This window comes from Pleurodeles waltl, chromosome 6 (assembly GCF_031143425.1).
Source record: "Pleurodeles waltl isolate 20211129_DDA chromosome 6, aPleWal1.hap1.20221129, whole genome shotgun sequence".
NCBI classification, from domain to species: Eukaryota; Metazoa; Chordata; class Amphibia; order Caudata; family Salamandridae; genus Pleurodeles; species Pleurodeles waltl.
This window is the reverse complement of record NC_090445.1, coordinates 879,964,249-879,989,769: the sequence shown is the minus strand read 5'-3', so window position 1 is coordinate 879,989,769 and position 25,521 is coordinate 879,964,249. Positions and strand designations below refer to the sequence as shown.

The window sequence follows — 25,521 nt, the reverse complement described above, 5'->3', positions numbered from 1 at the left end:
CTAAAATGTCCTTAAGTAAGTCACAGTTAATAAAAATGAGTCACATTTGCCTAAATTGCTTTATTTCCGAGATGTGTTAAAACATGGCACACCACACAGTGCTCGCTCTTCTACTCTTTGTGGTCTTGCTACAAATGGTGTATGCTATCTGTCACAGACAAAATTGTAATCAGTCCTTTAACATATTCATGGAGTGGTATTTAGGCCTACCCATTGCTCATGATTAGATGGTTTTCTTGTCTATTTCAGTTCCCTTCGTATTCAATGGTGTGGATCATTATTAATATGCTTGTCCCACCCTTAGACAGCGCTTGCGATGGAAATATAGAAGTGCGTGTACTCCTTGTCCCAGAGTACCTACATGCTGCTAAGGAATACTGCTATTCTCCCACTAAAAGCACTAGAACATCTCTGAAAATGCCGGTACTATTCTTTCCATTTTAAACAAGTGCGGGTACTGACTACCTGATAGTATCTGCTCATTTAAAGCACTGCCTCAGAGCATTTAGGCTTCACCATTATTCTTTGATTGATTGAGTGTATTGTACCTCTGCTGATGTCAGGGAACTCTTTTACCCTTGTACACTCCTATCACTTTTGACTTTAAGCATTTGATTAGAGCACACTTACATAGCAGTAACAGCACAGGACATGGTTACTCATGGAGAGAACTCTACTGTTCCACTTTTTCCTTTCCCAGCAGCTCAGCTGTTCTAGGGCCTGGTGACTGTGAGCAGCTCCGCATTCGAGCACCACAACCGCCTCTCCCCACAGAGCTCTCTAGTCCTCTAGTCTGTTCCAGGGACTGGCACCTCTGAGCAACTCTGCATCCCAGCACCGCAACCAGCTCTCCCCACAGAGCCTCTAGTGCGCTTCAGGTCCACATACATCTAGCAAGTGGGAGCACATGGGCAGAATCGAGCGGCTTCTCTATCAGGAGCCTCTTGCCCATAATTGGTACTTGGTGCTGCAGCAAATTCGTTTGCCCTTACAATGGCAGCCCTATTGAAGGACCATTTTTCATGAACAAATAAAGATATGCAGCGAGGTCCTTGGTGCCACAGCAACATTTCAGCACTTTCCACAAGCCTTGTAGTTTGTACTCTGGAGGGGCCAGGCAGAATTAGGATGTAAGCATTTTTGGCAGTGTTTCGTGTTGCTAGCCTCGTGCAGTAGCCACGGATCTTGTGTGAATGCAGCAGCATATGTTATCCTACAATAACAAAGTGATTTGACTCTGAATGGCATCTGCTTGTCCCTTCTTCTTTCCACCTATGTCTCTGTCCCTTTCGCTGGCAATTCTGTAAAAGACTGCCTCCTAAACTCTTACCATATAGCACTTGTAACCATGGCCCTATCCTTAACACCCGTCTTCCAGGCTGTTTATCTTTTTTTGCAGTTTTAAATAGCATGAACTCTGCCCAACGGCATTGGATCACTTTAGAAGAGCACCTGATTACATTACAGAAGGTCCGATTCATGGTTCGTGTGAATGGGAATTTGGGTGATTTGCCCATAATTACGTGATGTTGAGCAACAGCTGGGGCTCGAACTTGGATTCCCAGTTCCAAAGTTGTCAGCTCTGGCCATTAGGCCACTTCTTCTGTCTTCGATGCATGTTTCAGCCTCCGCCCCTTCATCTGGTATCTCCCTCCCCATAGTTCTGTCCCTTCCCCAAGCATTTCTAGAGTATTTTTAGAATGCTGACGTTGAATAGCACCTAGGTGAGAGTGATTTCAGGAATTGAATATTCACTCACTCAACAACCTACATATTTCTCTATGTCAGTTAATCACCTGTTCAAGACATTTGTATCTAACTTATATGTTATCATGCCTTACCTGTTCATGATCTGTCAGGGATGAAAGATGGTACATTCCTGCGATGTTCTATCTTTCCTGAAGAAGTGAAAGTCTGCAATTATTGCCTTCTGTGAGAGAGGGACGCTTGCTTTGCTATTAGCATAATGTCCCTAGTCATAGAGAAACTAAAGATTGTTCTCCTGTTGCACGAATTATACCTACATATGCTGATGCTAGCTTTGCGGTACCTGTATTTTAAAGGAGGGATGCAGCTGTTCTGTGAAGAAGGGTGCTGCTAGTGATGTTTCCACATCTCATAAACACAAACAATAATTTGAATGCGGTTGCATAACATGCCCTGGCCAATCAGAAGCTTTTATTGGACAAAACTAGTTGCAGGGACCTGACCCAGAGACCCCGGTTTCAATCACAACATTCTAGTGTGACCAAACTCTGTGACCCAGAGCAGTTCCTTTAGTTCACTCTGCTTCCTTTTCAGTGATCATCACATTTGGAAACAACTTGAAATAATTCAGTTCAGGAAGTGCACTGTGGAAAACAATCTCTTGTACATCTTGTATATGGTTTAGTAGACCATAATGTTGTTCCATCTTTGACAACAGTAAGGGCATTGTATAGAAGGCATAATACAACTGACTTGCCTCTTGGGTCACTACAAATATTTTCATCAAGGCAGAAGGAAAGAATGCAGTACCCATCCAGGATATAAATTGCACAATGTCTAATCAGGAAGCTTGGTTCCAATCCTCGTTTCAACTTTGGCTAAGCAATGTGAATTTAGGGCATTACTTTCTCCACTGCGCCTCCCTTTACGTGATCACCACATTTGAGAGCACAGGAAATAGCTCAGGATGCACACTGTACAACAACCCTTCTTGTGTATTACTAGACAGTAATGTTCTGTCTATAAAAAAGGATTATATAGGAGGAATTGACACAACATACTTGGGGGGTCATTCTGACCCCGGCCGGCGGCGGAAGCCGCCGGCCTGGCTGGGACCGCCAGAATACCGCTGCGCGGTCAAAAGACTGCCGCGGGTATTCTGGGTTTCCGGCTGGGCTGGCGGGCGACCGCCAGAAGGCCGCCCGCCAGCCCAGCGGGAAACACCCTTCCATGAGGATGCCGGCTCCGAATGGAGCCGGCGGAGTGGAAGGGGTGCGACGGGTGCAGTTGCACCCGTCGCGATGCAGACACTGAAAATCTTTGTGGAGCCCTGTTACGGGGGCCCCTGCAGTGCCCATGCCATTGGCATGGGCACTGCAGGGGCCCCCAGGGGCCCCACGACCCCCCATACCGCCATTCTGTTCCCGGCGGCCACAACCGCCAGGAACAGGATGGCGGTGTGGGGGTCGGAATCCCCATGGCGGCGCAGCAAGCTGCGCCGCCATGGAGGATTCCCCAGGGCAGCGGGAAACCGGCGGTACACCGCCGGTTTTCCGTTTCTGACCGCAGCTGTCCCGCCGCGGTCAGAATGCCCATGGGAGCACCGCCAGCCTGTTGGCGGTGCTCCCGCGGTCGTTGGCTCTGGCGGATTTTACCGCCAGGGTCAGAATGACCCCCTTGGTCTTTAGCAAAGATTTTAAAAATTGTGTCAGTTGCATAATTTGTCCCATATCCACCTTAGTCGTAGAAACTTCGCTAAAATTTGGTGCAAACATGATCACTTTATACACACTCATACATACACAAAATGTAAATCGCCTCAGGATCAGGATCTCAGGATCTGATAATTGATGTACAATGTGTTTTTGCTTATTGATTCTCCAGTTGGTTGGTTGGGCATTGGCCTGTCCATGAATCTGCAGTCATATTTGTAATAATAAGTGTATAATATAATATTAAATAAGAGTAGGCCCACTAAAGTTATGCAATGCTGCTGCCACATACAGGGAGTGCAGAATTATTAGGCAAATGAGTATTTTGACCACATCATCCTCTTTATGCATGTTGTCTTACTCCAAGCTGTATAGGCTCGAAAGCCTACTACCAATTAAGCATATTAGGTGATGTGCATCTCTGTAATGAGAAGGGGTGTGGTCTAATGACATCAACACCCTATATCAGGTGTGCATAATTATTAGGCAACTTCCTTTCCTTTGGCAAAATGGGTCAAAAGAAGGACTTGACAGGCTCAGAAAAGTCAAAAATAGTGAGATATCTTGCAGAGGGATGCAGCACTCTTAAAATTGCAAAGCTTCTGAAGCGTGATCATCGAACAATCAAGCGTTTCATTCAAAATAGTCAACAGGGTCGCAAGAAGCGTGTGGAAAAACCAAGGCGCAAAATAACTGCCCATGAACTGAGAAAAGTCAAGCGTGCAGCTGCCACGATGCCACTTGCCACCAGTTTGGCCATATTTCAGAGCTGCAACATCACTGGAGTGCCCAAAAGCACAAGGTGTGGAATACTCAGAGACATGGCCAAGGTAAGAAAGGCTGAAAGACGACCACCACTGAACAAGACACACAAGCTGAAACGTCAAGACTGGGCCAAGAAATATCTCAAGACTGATTTTTCTAAGGTTTTATGGACTGATGAAATGAGAGTGAGTCTTGATGGGCCAGATGGATGGGCCTGTGGCTGGATTGGTAAAGGGCAGAGAGCTCCAGCCCGACTCAGACGCCAGCAAGGTGGAGGTGGAGTACTGGTTTGGGCTGGTATCATCAAAGATGAGCTTGTGGGGCCTTTTCGGGTTGAGGATGGAGTCAAGCTCAACTCCCAGTCCTACTGCCAGTTCCTGGAAGACACCTTCTTCAAGCAGTGGTACAGGAAGAAGTCTGCATCCTTCAAGAAAAACATGGTTTTCATGCAGGACAATGCTCCATCACACGCGTCCAAGTACTCCACAGCGTGGCTGGCAAGAAAGGGTATAAAAGAAGGAAATCTAATGACATGGCCTCCTTGTTCACCTGATCTGAACCCCATTGAGAACCTGTGGTCCATCATCAAATGTGAGATTTACAAGGAGGGAAAACAGTACACCTCTCTGAACAGTGTCTGGGAGGCTGTGGTTGCTGCTGCACGCAATGTTGATGGTGAACAGATCAAAACACTGACAGAATCCATGGATGGCAGGCTTTTGAGTGTCCTTGCAAAGAAAGGTGGCTATATTGGTCACTGATTTGTTTTTGTTTTGTTTTTGAATGTCAGAAATGTATATTTGTGAATGTTGAGATGTTATATTGGTTTCACTGGTAATAATAAATAATTGAAATGGGTATATATTTTTTTTTGTTAAGTTGCCTAATAATTATGCACAGTAATAGTCACCTGCACACACAGATATCCCCCTAACATAGCTAAAACTAAAAACAAACTAAAAACTACTTCCAAAAATATTCAGCTTTGATATTAATGAGTTTTTTGGGTTCATTGAGAACATGGTTGTTGTTCAATAATAAAATTAGTCCTCAAAAATACAACTTGCCTAATAATTCTGCACTCCCTGTAATTTTCCACATAAGTATGGCTTTACTTCACTTGCCACAAAATTAGCTCTCTGCTGCATAATTTGCAGACTTCAACAACAACAATAGTTTGTATCTCCAAGTGTTCAAATGTTTCTGTAAAATACTTCATGCCTGATGCCATGCAGTGGCAGAACATTTGCAAAGTTTAACTGCCCACCTTTCAGATGGTGATTAATTCAGGTGGCAAAGTGGTACTAAATAGGTACGTATTTTACCCAAACATGATAAATGTGAAATCATCAAACAAGCTAAAATATACTGTCACAGAATGTGGCGAAATTTGCCACATAATTTGTCTTTTCACGCTGTATAGCATTGTCAACTGCTTAGCTTTATTCCAGTGGCCCTGGATAGCAGTCAAGATTCAGCTTGCTACTTCCTTTTTATGTTTGAGCTTCAGTCTTCACTGAAATCTACGGAAAAGAAGTCTCAGTGATCTGATCTTCCAGACACTTTATCTAAGAGCCCCTGTTAATTTTATTTAAATTGCTAAGACGCCATACTGATGATGTACTGAAAAGCCAGTCACATGCATCACGCTTTTAAGTGTTCCATTGATACAATACTGACAAGATCATCAGTTCTCTGTGATTCAACATGCTGTGCCAATGCTGTTTTGAAAAATCACCATCTGATAGAGACTTCTAGCTGCAGATTTCTTACCTTTGAATTTCCCAGGCATCAGACTGGATCAGGAAGATTTTTTTTGTGCAGCACCCCTGCGTGCTGGTAGGTGATGTTGATAGGCTCCGCGTGGCGTCGGTTGTATTGTTTGCACCCGAAATGACACCATGGTGACCTATATAGGCGCCAACTCAGCACGCTGACGTCAGTTCATTTTTTTTCAGTGCCAGTTAACATTGATCCAGAGAAGAGCTACCCTGCAGTCATTTTTTGCAGGCTTTTTTTGACATTTTGTCAACTACATTTTGAGGAAATGTTCATCCTGGTGTGTCGGGATGTCTTTGAGGAAGACAGAGTTTAAACCGTGTGGCGCATGTCATCATGCCATGTTGGTTACAGACCCACACCTCTTGTGTCTGTGGTTTCACGAGCATGACCACGACTCCAAGTCATGCTCAGTCTGCTGAGCCATGGCATAGAAGGCTTTGAGAGAGTGGTCCCTACAGCTGCTAATGGCCCGGCTGGCGATGCGGGGTCAAGCTGGTCCTAGGAGATTTCAGTCCTGATCAAGGGGAAAGTCTATGGACCACTCCAGGATCCCCAAGTCCTCCTATTCCCACTCCAAGTCATAAAGTCATTCGGGAAATAGGCATAAGAAGCACAGTCGTTTTTTGAAGGCTTTTTTTGACATTTTGTCAACTACATTTTGAGGAAATTTTCCTCCTGGTGTGTCGGGGATGTCTTTGAGGAAGACAGAGTTTAAACCGTATGGTGCCTGTCATCATGCCATGTTGGTTACAGACCCACACCTCTTGTGTCTGTGGTTTCTCGAGCATGACCACGACTCCAAGTTATGCAAAGTCTGCTGAGCCATGGCGCCGAAGGCTTTGATAGAGCAGTCCCTACAGCTGCTAGTGGCCCGGCAGGTGAAGCGGGGTCAAGCTGGTCCTAGGAGATCTCAGTCCTGACCAAGGGGAAAGTCGATAGACCACTCCAGGATCCCCAAGTCCTCTTCTTCCCACTCCAAGTCATAAAGTTATTCGGGAAAGACGCATAAGAAGCACAAGAAGTTGAAGTGGCATCCACTGGCCGATGCGGCGACAGAACATCAGCGACCAAGGCACAGTTCTGTAGAGCTCCAGGTTCGACTTTTCCAGGAACCAGAGCGACTCCCGTCCAGCTTTAAGAATTTTACGAGGACATGCTCCTCATATCTGAGGGAGTCTCCTTCCCCCAGAGCACCATTGTGCTTTGCGGGCCAGAAGTACCCCTTCAAGTTTTGTGCCTGTGGCTTCGGTCTCAGCTACGATGGGCAGTCGGTGAACACTGCATGCTTATTGGACCACTATTCCAACACTTTGTGGGACACAGTTGTGCAAGTGCTGCCACAGGTCCCAGAGGAGGCCTGTGCCATTCGCTCTCAAGTAGTTAAGGACAGGAGAGATGCAGTGAAGTTCACCATTAGTGTGGTTTAGACATAACCGACTTGCTGGGCAGTGCGGTTTCCTTGATGGTGCCACTTCAATACCACGTCTGGCTGAGAACATCTGGATTTTTAAGGGGATGTTGAAGCTTCCCTTATGGACAGGCCCTTGGATGGCAATCCTCTCTTCGGAGACAAGGCAGACTAGACGCTGGAGCACTTTAAGGACTCGTGGGCTATGGCCAATTCCTTGGGCCTCTCAACTTCCCCGCGCCACCCCCAGTCTGCCTATCACTCCTTTCATGGCTACGGAAGGGGCTTTCAACTGTGCCAACCTTATCCCAGCCACTGGCCCGCGCAAGCTGCCCAGCCTCTGTGTGGATGAGGGCATGGTTCATAACAACCCAGTTGGTCAGGTAGCCAGAGGTCTGCTACAACCAACCCCACCCCCGAGCAGCCGAAGCCCCTAAGCCCTCCTAATCTTGCCATACAAGGTCATGGGCATCCAGTGGGTGGCAGACTCAGCCAACATCTCCACCACTGTCAGTCCATAATATGAGACAGATGGGTCTTACAGATCATTTGGTGGGTCTACTCCCTTCCCTTCGAATCCTCCCCTCCACCTGTACCTCCATCTCATGATCGGCTACCGGAGGATCATTTGCCCTTGCTTCACAAGGAAGTCATGGTTCTCTTGGCCAAGGGGGCCATAGGGAGAGTTCTGATTTCAGAAGTAGGCAGTGGTTGTTATTCCTGCTACTTTCTGATACCCAAAAAGAATAAAGCTCTTCAGCCTGTCTTAGATCTGCGAACCCTCAATCTCTTCCTCGAGAAGGAGATGTTCAAGATGCTCACATTGGCTCAGGTCTTGTCTTCCCTTGACCCAGGAGACTGGTTGGTAGCGCTGGACTTGCAGGATGCTTATTCTCATACCCCCATCCTGCCTGCCCACAGATATTACCCACGGTTCATGGTAGGCCACAAGCACTTTAATTTCCAGGGGCTCCACTTTCATCTTATCAGTTCCCCTCGGGTGTTCACCAATGTAATGGTGGTGGTCGCAGCTCATCTGCAGAGATCAGAGGTGCCAGTATTCCCCTATCTTGATGACTGGTTGTCGTCTCTCACCTCCAGACTACGGCAAACCTCCTACATTCACTGAAGTTCACTACAAATGGGCTGAAGCCTCACCAAACTCCCTCTCAGAAGCTCCCTTTCATCAGAGCTGTTCTGGACACAGTGCAGTTTTGGGATTATCCTCTCTAGCAGTGAGTCAAGGATATTTAGGCTATGATACCAATGTTTCAGTCTTTGTCTTGATTTCAATGGGAACGACTCTGAGGCTGCTGGGCCTCATGGCCTCCTGCATCCTGCTTCTGACACATGCCAGATAGCATATGCGTTCTCTGCAGTGAAACCTGAAGTTCCAGTGAGCGCAGAATCAAGGGAATCTCTCCAACATGGTCCAGATCTCAGAGGGAACAGCAAAAGACCTGCAGTGGTGGCTAACAAACCGTATCTGGGTCTGAGGCAGACCCCTCTCCCTTTCCCAATCAGATCTCACAGAGGTGACAGATGTGTCACTCCTAGGATGGGGCAGCCATCTGGGAGAAGTGGAGATTGGAGGGCCCTGGTTTCCAGCGGAATCCGGACTCCACATCAACTTGCTGTAGCTCTGAGCAATCTGACTGGCATTGAAAGCCTTTCGACCCTCCATCAAGGGAAGGCTAGTGCAGGTGTTCACGGACAACACCACTTCCAGTCCATGTGGTACTGCAACAAACAGGACAAGTTGGGGTTGTGGACTCTTTGTCAAGAGGCCCTGCTTCTCTGGACATGGCTGGAACAGCAGGGCATGTCCCTGGTGGTTCAATATCTAGCAAGTTTTCTGAATGCCAGAGCAGACAAAGTCAGCCACCGATGCCTAGCGGATTACAAGTGGCATGCCCCTCCATAGGTGGTGCAAGGTCTCTTTCAGCAGTGGGGAGAGCCTTGGTTAGATTTGTTCACCTTCAAAGAGAATGTGCAATGTCAGCAGTTCTGTGCACTGGAGTTTCCAAGGGAGCTATCACTCGGAGATTCTTTTCACCTCAAGTGGAGCACCAGACTCCTGTATGCCTTTCCACCCATACCCATGCCCATATCCTGTCCAGAGTTCTCAAGATGATCAGGAATGACTGGGCCCAAGTCATTCTTGTGGCTCCGGACTGGTCACGGAGAGTCTGGTATCCCAAGCTTCTGCACTTGAGCATCGATCCTCCTATCAGGCTGGCCCTTCAGGAGGATCTTCTGTCTTAGCAGCAGTGGAGGGTCCTCCACTCAAACCTGTCAACCCTCCACCTTGCGTGGAGATTGAACAGTGACAGTTGACAGCTTTCGACCTTCCTCCCGAAGTCTGTATGTCATTCTGGCAGCCAGGCATCCCTCTACCAAGAATATACGTCTGCCGATAGAAGAAATGTGTGTTCCACTGTACAGCTAAATCTAGCAACCCACTTTTTGATTCTCTATCTGAAATCCTTCTTTTTCTTCTTACCCTTGCCCAGGCGGGCTCTGCTTTAGGTACTCTGAAGGGTTATCTTTCTGCTCTGTCTGCCTTCTTGCTGCTGCCTGACCAACCCTCTTTATTTAAGTCCTCTATTGTAAATCGATTCCTCAAAGATCTTGTACATATGTTCTCCTCTTTGCCTTTCATTTTACCTCAGTGGGACCTTAATTTGGTTCTTACATTTTTATTGTGTGCTCCTTTTGAGCCTCTACACAATTGTCCCATCCAGCTCCTCACGCTCAAAACAGCATTTCTCGTGGTAATAACATCTGCCCGGAGGGTGAGCGAGCTGCAGGCTTTGTCATCCAAGCCTCCCTACTTGACTGTGTTCCCAGACAAACTGGTGCTTCACACTAGGGCCTCTTTCCTCCCGAAAGTGGTGACACCATTTCATGTGGGCCAATCTGTCACCTTGCCTACTGTGTATGCTCCTCCACATCCCTCTAAAGAGGAGGAGCGACCCCACCGTCTGGACCCAAAAAGAGCCTTGTTGTTCTACCTTGCCTGCACTAAAAAGTTCTGGGTAGAAGACCAACTCTTTGTGGGGTATGTTGGTGTGAATAAAGGTCAGTTGGTGCAGAAAAAACTATCACCCGATGGTCGTTCTCTGCATTACAACCTGCTATGCACTGGCCAAGAAGCAGCCCCCTGAGGGCTTACAGGATTATTCCACCAGAGCAAAAGCTGCGACTACTGCATTAGCATGTGGAGTCCCAGTCCTGAACATCTTCCAGGCAGCAACGTAGGCATCCCTGCACACATTTACTAAACATTACTGCCTGGACAGTCAGGTGTGCAGGGATGGGTATTTCACCCGTTCGGTCCTGCAGTACTCCCTAATTTAGCTAACTTGTTCACTGCCCCTCACCGGGGATGGTGTTGTATGGGTATCTATTCAAAGGTAAGGAATCTGCGGCAGAAGTCTACATCAGATGAACAAGTTACTTACCTTTGGTAACACCTTATCTGATAGAGACATTATCTAGCTGCAGATTTTTTACCCACCAACCCATGCTCACTGCTCTGCAGACAGCTTCTAGGGTTAAGGATACTCCCTTTCTGGGCCCTAGTATCAACACACCACTGTCAGTGTACTTCATGGCTCAGCAATCTGGCGTGAAAAGTAGTGAAAAAGTAACTAAAGTCAGTGCGTCGAGGTAGCATATATATAGGTGACTGCAACCTCACTTCGGGGATAAACAAAACCCTGTGGAGCTGATCGATGCCACCTATTGGCGCACAGGAGTACTGCTCAGGAAAAATCTTCCCGATCCAGTCTGACGTCTGGGGAAATCAAAGGAAAGGGAATATGCAGCTAGAAAATGTCTCTACCAGATAAGGCGTTACCGAAGGTAAGTAACTTGTTTGTCATGCCTACAGCTTAAAAGTGTTGTAATAGTACTATATTGAAGCCTTTCACAACGCTCTGAGCTTAATTGTATTCCCCATAGTCTGTAGTTGTTTTTCTGTTTTCAGATGAGCAAAACATTGCTTATAAATATGATGGCCATCTTGGAATTTTACAAGACAGATATACTGTAGATGGCTGCCTGACGCTCCTGCCCATGATCTCCTTCCCTCCTTTTATCCAAATGCTCTTAAAAAATAAAAAAACATAAAAAGTGAGACAATTGCCAATTCTTGTTACTTTTACGCAACAGCATTTCTGACAGCTGCCTATTTTTACACGGCAGTTTAATAATGGTTAAGAGTTGATGGATGGTATAATGGCACTGATTGGATCATGAATTCCGGACTGTAAAGGCGAGGTATAAAGAGAGGCATATTTTTTCTAACTCATGTTGATAAAAGTATAGGTTGTTGCAGGCTTTCAGCGAAGGTTACATCTAGAATTTTATTGACTGCAAATATTTCTACTTTTAAGCAATATTTAACTCTTATAAGGTCTGTTTGAACAATACGTTGATCACAAAAGAATGCTACTATTGGAGCGTTAAGATAAATTAATTTTAAATGTGATTATTCCCCCTTAGATATTGTACGTAGTGACATATCTCTGGACAAGCAAAAGGGATGCAATATTGCTCAACATCCTGATACCATGCTGGAATTACAAAGGGAGAAGGCAGCTCAGATTCATTTGATTCTTCTAAAAGAACAGTTCTCAAACACCTATAGCAATCTGACATTAACAGGTAAGACTGCAAGGCCAGCTGATATTGTCTGGTATTTCACAAAATTGTCGTTTAAATAACAATTCTTCAATAAGCTTTATGTACGCTTACTATTCTAAGTACAATGACTTGCGTTTTAAATAGGTGCTGAAAGTCGTGATGAAAGTTTTAAACGTTAATGCAAAATATCAGTAAGTTTTATGGACAACAACAAAAATAAATCTGTCTAACGTTAATGCAATGTAGGCATTAATTACTAAAACTGCTATTTGCAATGCATTTAAAAACCAAACAGAGAAATTTAAATAATGTTACATATATAATTGCTTAAAAGCGAACTGTGATTGTATTCTTTAAATTAATTAAACGCACAATATATCAAACAAAGGTACTCCTTACAAAGGTGCTATATTTTCTGTATCGTGCCCTATTGCACCAATTAATTAGTTATGTTTGCTCACTTCTAAACTACATTTGCTTTTACAGCACTTTCACTTTAAACGAATCCAATAATTATTTAAGGAATGATCGTAACATACCCGCTTCACAACCTGTTTTGTACTGGTGGTGTTGTTTGAATTAGCAGGTTATAGTTTGAAAGAGCTGCGATACCAACACATTGTTCAGTGGAAAGGCTATACTCTGCTTAAAACTATACATGTATATCAGTATGTATTTAAGAAATGACGAATCAGAGTTGATTAGCCCAATTAAAATATTTCTGGTCATTTTTTGGTCTGACTTGAAAGGCAGCTGTCATCATACTTTATGTGGTCACCAGAAGAAAAACTTGTACTAAAAGAGGGACTGGGTATCTGCCCACGTGTTGATCTTTATTTCCTCAAGCTTTTGATTGGGTAGAATGTGTGTGCTTCTGCTTGTATTGCACTTTTTGCCATGTGGGAAAGCTTGTGTTCAATACAGTAGGCCTGAGCTGTTATTGTAACAGTCCAGTGCAGTAATCTGGACCACAGGAATCATTGGTTCTTTGAAAACAGTTGTGTCCGATGCTATAGGTGTAATCAATTTATTAGTTAAAGTTACAACACAGGTAATAAGCCTTACTTATTGTGAAAAAACATTTCTTAAAAGCACGAACCCTTTAAGATGGATTTTTATTACACTGTGTTAAAGCCTACAGAGAGGTATTTTGTTTTGTGTAAGCACACAGATTACGGTGATAGGTGAGGGTTTTGATGTTGATTATCCATTCTTTGACAGAGACTGTGAGTAGGTCTGCAGTATGCTAATCGTTTTTGGATCTTTTTAGCATAAATTGTGAATTATTTTGGCAAGTGCAATTGTCTACATGTTTGTATGCTGATGACTGTGCCTGGTGGTAGTCTCTTGGGAAAACGTATGCTTAGTACACCATAACCTAGGTAGGTTGTGGTGATAGGCCAATGATAACGACAAGAGACTAAGGGCCGGATTATGACCTTGGCAGATGGGACACTGATATCCCGTCCGCTGTATTACAAGTTCCATTATATCCTATGGAACTTGTAAAACAGAGGGCAGGATTTCCGTCACGTTTTTGATGGAGTATCCCATTCGCCAAGGTCGTAATCAGGCCCTTAGTGTTTCATTTGAAGAAAAACTACCAGGGCCTTACGCCTGATCTGTTTACTGTGAAATGTTATGACAAAGGCAGTAGCTCTGAGTTATTTATTTAAAAAATATATATTTTAATTACAATGTGCCTTTAATAGTGGATTGGATTGCTATTAAACTGTCTTACTTCATTCATTGAATCTCCAAGATTTCTTTGCAAGGCAAAGGTTTTCATATTGATTGCCCCCTCCTGACAAACCATGGATATAGATGTTTTGTGATAATCCTTGTTAGGCTTTCTTAGGAGATTTTGTGGATTGTTGTACCAGCTGTAATGTTGTAAATATTTGTAAATTATCACTTTTTGCCTGCTTATTGTTTTGCGGGAAAGGTTATGCTCAAAACAGTATGCCTGAGTGCTTATGTTGACACACCAACGATAAAGGCTGTAGGCCTGATTGATTCATTAGGAAAAGTAATGTTGAATCACAAAGGACTGGTCTATTTATTATGAAAATGTATTATACAGTCAAAAGGCTTGACTTAAATGTATTGTGACAAAGGTATGTTGAAAGTAACAGGCCTTTAAGGATGAATTGTTATTACAATGAGTTAGGTATATGTATATATATATATATATATATATAGAGAGAGAGAGAGAGAGAGAGAGAGAGGAAGCAGGGAACTATGGCCAGTTCCCAGGTTCTGGATGGATGGAGAGCAGTTCCTTTACAGTATATGGAACACTCTACAACACCACAGACACCATACTGCTCACCTCAAATGTTTGTTTCTTCTAGCAGAACTTTTAGGCATAGAATGAGCATAGTGCCTTCCAGGCCAAGCTAGAAAAGTAGCAAATTCCTTGGTCCATTTGCAGCAGTCTTTAAGCATAGGATTTGTTAGTGCCAACCATGCAGAGCTGATTAGTAAAACATCATTCAGTCCAAGTTGAAATTAGCGCTTGTCAGAAAAACTTAGCTTTGTCCAGTCAGGGAGCAATCAGTACAAGTCAAAGCCATTCTCTTTCAGGCTTAAAGTGCCACATACATTATGCAAAAAGGAAGCAGGGAACTCTGAGTAGTTCATAGTTTTAGATGGTGAGCAGCTCCTTTATATGGAAACCTTTACAACACCACATGCACTGTAAAACTGCTCATCCCAAATGTCTGTTTTCCTACTAGAGTTCTTAAGCATAGGATTTGCATAGTGCCTTCCAGTGAGTAAGAAAAGTGACAAAGTCCTTTGCCATTTTTGCAGCAAACTCTTTAAGCCCAGGATTAGCTAGTCTATCTTACTTATTTCAGTTTTTCTGCCATTCAAACGTAGGTTTAGTAAATTAAAGTAAATGTAAAAAAATGTTGTTCCTTATTTCTTTTCATGTCTTTTTCTCCAAAAAACTACTTCTGATGGATACACCTACCTGTGGATTCCTCACCTAAAGAATTCTCCCCTCGCGCGAGCTTCGACGGAAATTTCTTCTAGCTCTGCACGTCGACGATGACGTCACAATAGCCCGACTCCACGCGAAGCCTATGACGTCATCTAGGCAATAAGAAGCCCTCGTCGACGTCAGTTCCCTTTTTTCTGTGCCTTCGAATAACGGTTTTTCTCCGAAGCTAACAGGGAGCTACAGTTGCGCATCTGTAGTTACAATGTCGGAGCCAAGAAAATCTGGTTTTAAGCCTTGTAACCAGTGTGGGGGTCGGATGTCGGTCACTGACCCCCATGAAAATTGTATCTGGTGCCTTAGTTCCGACCATGAGGTCGAGTCATGCGGTTCCTGCCAGCGCATGAACCCTAAGGCGCTTAAGGAAAGAGAGGCTAAATTGTTCCTGGCCCGGTCCAACAAGAGGAAGGAAAGGTGGCATTGGAGCGAGTCCTCTTCAAAATCTTCGAGGACTCATCGTCGTCATGGAGACTCTCAGCGCCGTCACGACTCCCGGCGCCGATCGAGTAGAGGTTGGTCCAGGTCCAGATCTGCATCTCCATCAGCTCGGCGCCGTCCGACGTGGGAGATTAGCCCGACCGTCACTCCTCCGCCTCCTACAACTCCGACTTCACCTTTGTCGGTGTTTGAAGTCGAGCCTCTTCAAGAACCGGTGGCTTCTCCGGAGCAGGAGTTGCCTGGCCCATCATCGGTTTCTATGCCGGCGCCGACACCGCAAACATACCCAGCTTTCCCGGCGGCGGGTACGGATCCTGCGGCATTTTTAAATGCCATGTTCAGTATCTTTTCCACCATGGCGCATGATGGAGGGCATGCGGGTCCGTCTGGCCCTTTAGCTTTTAATTTGGGTGCTCCGGCTCCTTACAAGCTGACGCCCTTCATGCCATTTTTGCCGCCTGGAGCCGCTGCGGCGCCGATGCCCTTGGCATCGCCAAGGAGACCAGTGACGCCTAAAACATCTGCGACTCAGGTGCCGGTGGATTCTCCATGGATCCAGTCTACTGTCAAGGTGCCTGTGGCGCCGGAGGGTCCGGCGTTGGATGGATCCGAAGAACGGCACCGAAGATATTCGGTGTTGGCCGACGCCTTATCGATGCCGGGTCTCGAATCCAGTCTCCGGTCCAGACGTCTAGCTTTGCGCCTACTGGAGGAAGAGGAATATAGCAGGCAACATCTGGAGGAAGGCGAAATCTTGGAGCCTTTGGGTGATTTTCAGGGTCTGAACACTGCAATTGGTATCGATACTTCCCCTGAATGGGATTTGGCTTCCCCTGGGGAGTATACCGAAGAGGCTGCATCTTTTCATGCAGTAATAAGGAAGGCTGCAGACTTTTTAGATCTTCCTCTTCCGGCTGCTGAGGTGAAAAGGAACCTTTTGACGGAAGTGCTGCATCCGGCCTCGGTGGTGGCAGAGCCTCTCTTGCCCTTCAATGAGGCTCTCCTTGACCTGTGACTTCTACAGCTGTCAACAGGGCGGTAGCAAGGCGCTATCGTGTGGCTCCAGGTGACCCGGACTTCCTCTCCAAACATCCGTTTCAAAGAGAGCAGAGCCACAGCGAGGTCGTTAGGACTTCAGGCAGCTACTTCCTCTTCCTTTAGGTCATATAGGAAGTTTAGGGGTTTTGGACGTGGCTCTTCCTTTCGTGGCAGATTCCAGGCACCACAACAATCTGCAAGCTCCCTGCCTTACAGATCCTTCAGAGGCAGGGGCAGAGTACGTACAAGAGGAGCAACCCAGCAGCACTCTGCCTCTTCCTCTTCCTCGGGAGGGGTGCAGCAGGGAAAGCAGCCTTAGTCCTCCACCAATCCCTGTTCACTTGTCTCCGGTAGGGGGGAGACTTGCCCAAATTCTTCCAATGTGGGTGTTTATAACATCAGACTCTTGGGTCATCGACGTTGTGAAGAGAGGGTACGCTCTTCTGTTTCGGGAGTTCCCTCCTCCCTTCCCTCCCCACCCATCCTTCTGTTCAGAAGACCATCTTCTGTTACTGCAACAGGAGGTATTATCCCTAATGGCAAAAGGTGCAGTAGAGTTGGTTCCCAAGCAGGAGAGGGGTCAGGGCTGGTATTCAAGATACTTCCTGATCCCCAAAAAGGATGGTCGGTTGAGACCAATTCTGGACTTGAGGATTTTGAATGGGTTCCTCAGGCAGGAAAAGTTCAAAATGCTGACCCTTTCACAGGTTCTTTTGGCATTGAACGAAGGAGATTGGATGGTGTCTGTCGATTTGAAGGATGCGTACTTCCATATTCCGATCCTCAAATCGCACAGGAAGTATCTCTGGTTTGTGGTGGGATCGCAGCATTATCATTTTGCGGTCCTCCCTTTTGGTCTTCCTTCAGCACCTCGAGTCTTCACAAAGGTGGTGGCGGTGGTAGCGGCAGAGCTCAGAAGAAGAGGGATACTGCTGGTCACTCATGCACGCTGGCACATGAGGGCTCCTCAGTGGTGCTTCCACAGGCAGTGGTTTCAGCACAAAGGGGATCTCGAAGATTCGATCACGATCACCAGAGACACTGCAGTGGATCTTCAGTGGTGGGCAGCAATCGGCAACCTGTCGCAAGGAAGGCCGTTCTCGCTGCCTCCGCCGGTGGCCACAGTTGTAACGGATGCTTCCACTCTAGGGTGGGGAGCTCATCTGGGGGACCTGGAGGTCAAAGGCCTTTGGTCTCCAGTGGAACAGAGATTTCACATCAATCTGTTTAAATTGCGGGCAGTACGTCTGGCTCTCAAGGCCTTCCTCCCTTCCATTCGCGGTCAGTCAGTCCAGGTTCTGACGGACAACACTACCGCGATGTGGTATATAAACAAGCAGGGAGGAGTGGGGTCGTATCTTCTTTGCAGAGAAGCTCTTCGACTCTGGTCCTGGCTTCAGGACCACAAGATTTGCTTGGTAGCAAATCATTTGGCCGGGGTTCTGAATGTACGTGCAGATGTTCTCAGTCGACGCAGTTCGGTCGACCACGAGTGGCGTCTTCATCCAGATCTGGTTCTTTACATCTTCCAGATGTGGGGGTGTCCGCAGATAGATCTGTTTGCTACTCAGGAGAACGCGCAGTGCCTGTTATTTTGTAGCCTCCAGTATCCGGTGCAAGGAGCTTTGGGGGACGCGTTTCAGATGTCCTGGAAGGGTCAGTTACTTTACGCGTTTCCTCCCATACCCCTGATTCCTCGAGTTCTGAGGAAAATCCGCCAAGACCGGGCCCAGGTCATCTTGATAGCCCCGGATTGGCCAAGATGGGTGTGGTACACAGACCTTCTCCAACTCTCTCTGTGCCCTCCGCTCCGTCTCCCTTACAGGGTGGACCTCCTCTCGCAGTCGCAGGGGTAGATTCTACACCCCCACCTCCAGAGTCTGCACCTTCATGCCTGGAGATTGAAGGGGGCAATCAGAGTGCTTTTTCTCTCCCACCGGAAGTGGTGGATGTTATTTTATCGGCCAGGCGACATTCCACCAAATCGATCTATGCAAGTCGATGGGCTAAATTTGTACGTTGGTGTGGAGAGAACCGATTTGATCCCTTAAAGGCTCACTTGTCTGATATATTATAATTCGCTCCTTCTTTGGCACAGAAGGGTTGTGCAGTTGCCACAGTTAAGGGCTATTTATCAGCACTGTCGGCTTTTCTGTGCCTCCCTGATCAACCTTCCTTGTTTAAATCTCCAATTGTTTTGAGGTTTGTCAAGGGGCTCACTAATAAGTTTCCGCCCTCACCATTTGTTATGCCTCAGTGGGACCTTAATTTAGTATTAGCATTTCTAATGGGATCGCCATTTGAACCAATGCATTCTTGTGCTTTGCGTTTGCTGATTCTTAAGACTGTATTCCTGGTAGCCATAACATGAGCCAGAAGAGTCAGTGAGCTTCAGGCTCTTAGTGTAGAGTCTCCATACCTTTCCTTCTTTAGAGACAAAGTGGTGTTAAGGACCAAGGCGGCTTTCCTCCCGAAGGTTGTTACACCCTTTCACTTGGGGCAGTCTATTACTCTCTCTTCCTTTTACCCTCCGCCTCATCCATCCAAGGAGGAAGAGAGGCTCCACCGACTGGATCCACGAAGAGCATTGAGCTTCTTTGTCGACAGGACGAGGGAGTTCATGCAAGATGATCAGCTCTTCGTTGGATACGTGGAGAAGAGGAAAGGCAGAGCAGTCCACAAGAGAACGCTATCCAGGTGGGTCATTCTCTGTATTAAGCTTTGTTATTCCTTAGCTAAGAAAGAACCACCTGTAGGGCTTTGTGCCCATTCTACCAGAGCTAAGGCTGCCTCTTCGGCTTTGGCTAGGGGTGTTCCTGTGGTTGACATCTGCAGGGTGGCAACTTGGGCATCCCTCCATACTTTTGTCAAACATTATTGTTTGGATTCTGAGGTTAGGAGGGATGGCCATTTTGCTTGCTCGGTGCTGCAGGATTTCTTGGTTTGACGATTCGGGCACCCACCTCCGGAGGTAGTACTGCTTTGGGACTCTATTCTTTAGGTGAGGAATCCACAGGTAGGTGTATCCATCAGAAGAATAAGTTACTTACCTTCGGTAATGCTTTTTCTGGTGGATACATTAACTACCTGTGGATTCCTCACGGTCCCACCCGCCTCCCCGTTGCCTGAATGGTTGTTCCACTAAATCCTTGGGTGAGTGCCAATTGTTTCGTTTATATGTATATATATATATATATATAAATATATATATATATATATATATATATATATATATATATATACCTACTTTATGTATATAGTTATAGCATGTATATATGTATTTCTTTCTCTGATCTTGATAATTCAAGTACTCATGATTGATTTTGACTGGCATATTTAATTTCTGGTTATTTTTAGTGTAATAAATGTTGCATTTTCACTTCTTTGAATGTGATTATGTTCTCTTCAAGGTCAAATTTTCACCTGTTCGCCTCTAAGGCACGTAAAAAATGGTGATAACTGACGTCTGCACGTCGACGAGGGCTTCTTATTGCCTAGATGACGTCATACGGCGTCTCATGGAGTCGGGCTATTGTGACGTCATCGTCGACGTGCAGAGCTAGACGAAATTTCAGTTGAAGCTGGCGCGAGGGGAGAATTCTTTAGGTGAGGAATCCACAGGTAGTTAATGTATCCACCAGAAAAAGCGTTACCGAAGGTAAGTAACTTATTCTTTCATGCTTTACCCTTCTGTGAAAATGAAGCGTTCTAGTGTACTCTCCCACACTCAAACCATTACTTTCTTCTGTTTCATTTAAATGTAAGTTTTGAAGTGAATATATATGTGGGAAATAGCACTGGAAATGTTTTAACTAACTAACTAATTTTGTACCTTTGTAAGTATCCATTGTATTTGCAAGGACTTCTCCTGTGACACTCCTCCGAGAATAGCTAGTAGTTGCCACATACTACTATGGGATTCCTGCACACCTGGTAAAAATTCCCTTCATCATTGCTGGTAAAATGAGTTTGATCCTGATTTTACAAGCAGACAGGGTCTGATTCAGGAATGTATCATAATGTTTTGAGTAATTTGCACTTTTGACTATGCTTACTTCAAATCGAAGTATAAGTTGCTGCTATAAAACAGTAGGAGGGCATATCTCTGCATGGTAAAGTAAATGAAAAAATACAAAAAAAGTTTCTTTAAATTGAAAATGAAATTTGCAAAATATTTGATGTAAATTCATTTGATAAATGTATTTTATATGTAGAACAAAAATACAAAATGCTACAGTACTATTAACCTAATTTTGATATAATAATCTTTAATGAATTGAAATATAATAAATTAGATTAAAATCATTTTTGTGAAGTTTAAATTAAAAAATAAAGTCACACAAAGAAAAAATATTTATTATTATGCATTAGTCAATAATAAAAGTAATGCATAGAATCGATCAAAATTAATTCAGTTATATTTTAATAACAATTATTGTTGCATTTTTAAAATAACCTCATGGTTCGCAGTCAAAGACTTTTTGGAAGTCCATCCTTATTGACCCACTTGACGCTGGCCCTAGCGCTACAACAATTTTTCAGAGCTCTGGACATGACCTTGAGGCCCCAACTCATCTCCTGAAGACCTTATTGACGTTTGGACACGAGTGCTGCCTAATATCCTGGTTGTAGAAAATGGTACGTGCTATACCGGTGGACAGCCATCTGGCTGTAACAGAATAGATGGGAGGTCTTCATTGGCAGATCTTTCACCGGGACGGAGTGAAAGCAGTCACTAGCGTTCTCGTATACCTTCACTCGCAATACACAGTGTGTGTTTGTGTGTGTGTGTGTATATATAAATATCTATCTATCTATATATATATATATATATATATATATATATATATATATATAAAATATAACAGACACAGTTGAACTACCTGCAGTGCAGAAACTTTAAACTTCACAGTTTGAATGTTATTTTGCACACCACAGACCTAAGATGCCCTAAATGCACTCTTGTTAATGCTGACCTCCTATATGATGTGGGGCTGCCCAGGGGTGACACAATTCTGGATACAGGTCACAGCTGACTTAGAGCACACGCTGAATAGACAAGAGTTACACTGGGCAGATATCTGCCTGCTTGACTTGTACAACAGACAACCAGAAAGGAAAGCCGGCAACAGATTATTGGATTTAACTCTGTGTATAGCCCTCAGCGATGTAGTTCATCATTGGAAATATCCGACTGGCCCGCTGCATAGAAGGTGGATGGCAGAGGTTGTGAACTGGCACTGGCCAAAGGAGCAGCCTTACGTGTGGAGGAATATAGAGGCCTCTGCACACAACCCCTGGCTGACCAGAGGATGGAAGTAGTGGGTGATTTTTCAGATCCTGACCAGTAATAGCTACGTAGCATGGACTGGCTTTTTGGGGGATGAATCTGCGACCCTGTCAGCCGGACTGGCTTAGCCGATTGTGGCTCGACCTGAATCCTCTTCATGCAGACCAGAATCTAACACGCCTCACAGAATCACGCCTAGACGCAGACATCATGCACCATATAGACTGCATTTATGACAGATATTGCGAATTTCTTTACGTTTCAGTTACACAATATGGCTTTCTTGTACTTAACATAGTTTGTGCTGCGTTACACCATGGGAAGAACCTGGCATATTAATAATGCTTGTTCTTGACTTGTAGTTATGTACTGTTACTGTGCTTAAGCATCTGAAAGAATCACAATGAAATTCAGCGGCTATATGAAATTGTGCTATTATCATGTTAGAAGCTGCACTTACTTTCACTCGAACAGTAAAGTATTTGCTGTGATAATGTCAAATGAAAACCAATAAAGAAAGTTGAAATAAAAAAGAGTGCTGATGGACCATCCACCCTGCCCACAAGTGCCACTGCATTTTGGAGCCTTTGTGTGTTATGTTCAGTTGATCTTGCAGGCAGAAAACTGCACTGATTCTGGTGAACCAGGAATTCAATAACAGTTGCTAGGCGATTTACCAAGACTTTGGTGGTAAAGTTAGCCTCAACATTGATCAGCAATGTAGGGCAATATGAACCACAAAGATGCTGTGGGGCACCCGTATTGGGAATTATTATATCTGGTAGTAGTAGGTCAGGTGGCATAGGGACGCTTTCCAGGGTCTTACCCAACATTCCCCTCATCGCTGGGATAGTGTATTTAGCTATGTGTTTGTAGAACACCGTCGGAAAGCCATTGGACTTAGGAGATTCCACCCTTGGAGTGTAGCAAGGGCTTCTGTATTTCTTCTTCAGTGATCTTGCCCTCTAATTGGGCTCATTGCCTAGGGAGTTGTTTCCAAGTTGGAAAGTCTCATATGAACTTGTAAATGACTCAGGGAGTGCACGTTTGGAGCACAAGTGAATAATAACTCTCAAACTCTCTGAGTACCTGACTGACATTCACCACGTGGCCATCAGGTTGTCTTATCGAAGCAGTATGGCTAGGTGACTCCCTATGTTTATACAGCAAATGGAGCATTTTTGAGTCTTTATTACCCCATTGGCTGATTTGACTTTGGGTTGACAACCAAGCCGATTCCACCTCTCCCAGCAACAACTGCCTGACGCTAATCTTATGGTGATCAAGGTTATGCCTGTGAGTTGGATCTGGAATGGCCTGGTGTTGCAAGTCCATAGTCAGGAGTTCAGAGATTACACATGTAATATCCTGTAGACAGCACCTGTTTCGGCCCGCTATATAGCTGGCATTTCTACCAAGTATGTGTGCCTGAAAGGCCTCTCAGAGGACCACTGGAGAGCAGATAGAGACAACATTTAGCTCAAAATATATTTTCTTTTCATCTAAGAAGTGCGAGTTGAACTCATTTTCTGTCAACCGCCAGGCACAAAGTCTCCACCCTACTGCACCATGACATCTTGTGCCTCTCAAGGTTAGTGTAAGCAGGGAGTAGTCTGAAAATCCCTATGTCAACACCTGTATCTCGCCTATATTTCCCATTTCTAACTTGGGGACTAGCAGATAGCCAAACCTTGAGAATATATTATGAGGGTTTGATTAGAAGCTATAGCTGCCACTGTGCCAATAGAATATACCCTACCTGTGGCACAAACCCATCACTGCCATGAAGCATGCAAAAAGTGTGAGGCTGTGTGCTGCACCTCCACGGTTCCTGGTCTGCCCAACACTTAGTGTGCAATATCACTAAAGTCCCTTCCAGCAATTAAACAGCCCACTGGAGTTTTGAGATCAGACTTCCAATATACTTCTAGAAAGCAGGCAGGGGGGCATAAATGTTAATAAGTGAGCTGGGCGAGCCCTCCCATATTTCCAAAACACCAATATAGGTGTCCTGAGAATCAGGCCATCCTGTGAGTGTGTAAAACGAAACCCGTTGTAGAGAAGGATTGCAACTCAAAGCAACACTCTTCCAAAGCCAGCATGAAAGACTCTACCTTAACCATGTCTAGGCAAGAAGGGGAATCTCTTGATGGGTCTCTTAAAGTAGCATATCTGCTTCATTACGTTCTAGATTTGAAGAACAGCACCATGCTTGAATTTATTCAAGAAGCTGTCAACTTTCCATGATACAATAGTAGTGAGATTACCGGGGAGGTCTCTTTATGGGTTAACCATTGGTCAAGTAGTGCAACCAGCACCTAAAGACATGTTCCTAGTGTTGTGGGGCCTACGTTGTGCCCATCGGTGCTATGTACTAACTAAACAATGTAAAATAATATAAAAACAATACATAGAGAAGAATCATAAAATTTCGTAATCCCTACCCCATACTTCTAGAACTTGAAGCATCTGCGTTCAGTGCGTATGGAGGGCTCGCCAACAGGACAAGATGAGGACCCTCTCTGGATCTATGCAATAATAACTCTGCAATACAGCCCACAACAAAATAAAACAAAAAATAAATAATACACAAGTACAGCGGGTTAAATGATACTCTCCTTTTGCTCCAGAGCAATACAGGCCCTTTAGCAGAGAGATGGGAGAAGGAAATAAGAGTGAGAATAACCTAGTGGGCCTCCCCAAACCCCCCACCTGTCTCATCACCTCCTTCTCATCACCTTCAAAAAGGTGGATAATTAGACGTGCCCAACAAAGAGGCATGTGTAAACCAAGTCTAGAGGCATGGCAAATGGCTCCAGGAGGATCGCCAATGATGCATTAAATGAGTCTTTGCTGGTGAGCCTATGCATCTCCGTTTTCAAGTCACAAAAGATTTTGCATCCTGCCTCTGTGACCTTGCCATCTGCATTTTACTACTACTTTAAACAGATCACTTTAGAACCGACCTCTCTGATACCTACTCCAGGGCTTTCTTGTTACTTTCGATTGCCTGCAGAATAGTAGCCATGCTTGAGGAGTGGGATCTCCCTCCTTTATCAGTCCCCATTCTGTCAGCATTATTGGTCCCGGAATCCACACCCCCTGCTGTCGTTGTTGTATCAGATTTGTCTATTTTAGGTTGGAGGTGCCCAGGAGTTATTTTATCTTTGAACATCTTTTCAAGAGGTGGTAGGAATATGTTGAGGGTATTTAGTCTAGGGTATGCCCACTTTGAGACCAGTCGTTCAGAGCAGATAGTAATGCGGGGATCTGCGACTCATGTGATTAAGTAGCACAGTAGAGCTGTTCCAGAGGGGTCAACTCTGAAAATTGCGGGACACCAGGGTGAAGAATGAAAAGCTGAGAAGCAGTTCTTGCACCACCCATTTAAGAAAAGTGTCTGAGAGGTACAATTAATTAAATATATGATGAAGAGCTGATCTGCATATTATTTTTTAAACCTCTTTTTATTATTTTATGCAGTGTATAGAATGCAATCATTTACTTTTGTTATGCATTTTCCAGGACATTCACAGAGTTGTAGCAATCAGGTTCAGTAAAGGTTAATCTTACAAACAATAAACGTTGTAGGTGCACACTCATGTCTCAAACTGTTTCACATTTACCTTAAGTATGGTATGGTTGCGGAGGAAATAGGTGTGTCTCACTCCCTTTCTGTCTGGGCCCCAGTACTGTTTCTGCCCCCCCCAAATATGCAGTGTATTCA

At 44.9% G+C, this 25,521-nt stretch overlaps 1 protein-coding gene across 2 annotated transcripts in view; it reads left to right on the top strand.

The window, feature by feature from the left end:
- Positions 1-25,521, top strand: part of HPSE2 (heparanase 2 (inactive)) — a 2,071,112-nt gene that overhangs the window by 284,546 nt on the left and 1,761,045 nt on the right. For both annotated transcript variants that reach the window (XM_069239663.1, XM_069239662.1), the window contains exon 3: positions 11,884-12,045. In XM_069239663.1, the coding sequence (XP_069095764.1) occupies positions 11,884-12,045 (162 nt within the window). The remainder of the gene's footprint in view (positions 1-11,883; positions 12,046-25,521) is intronic.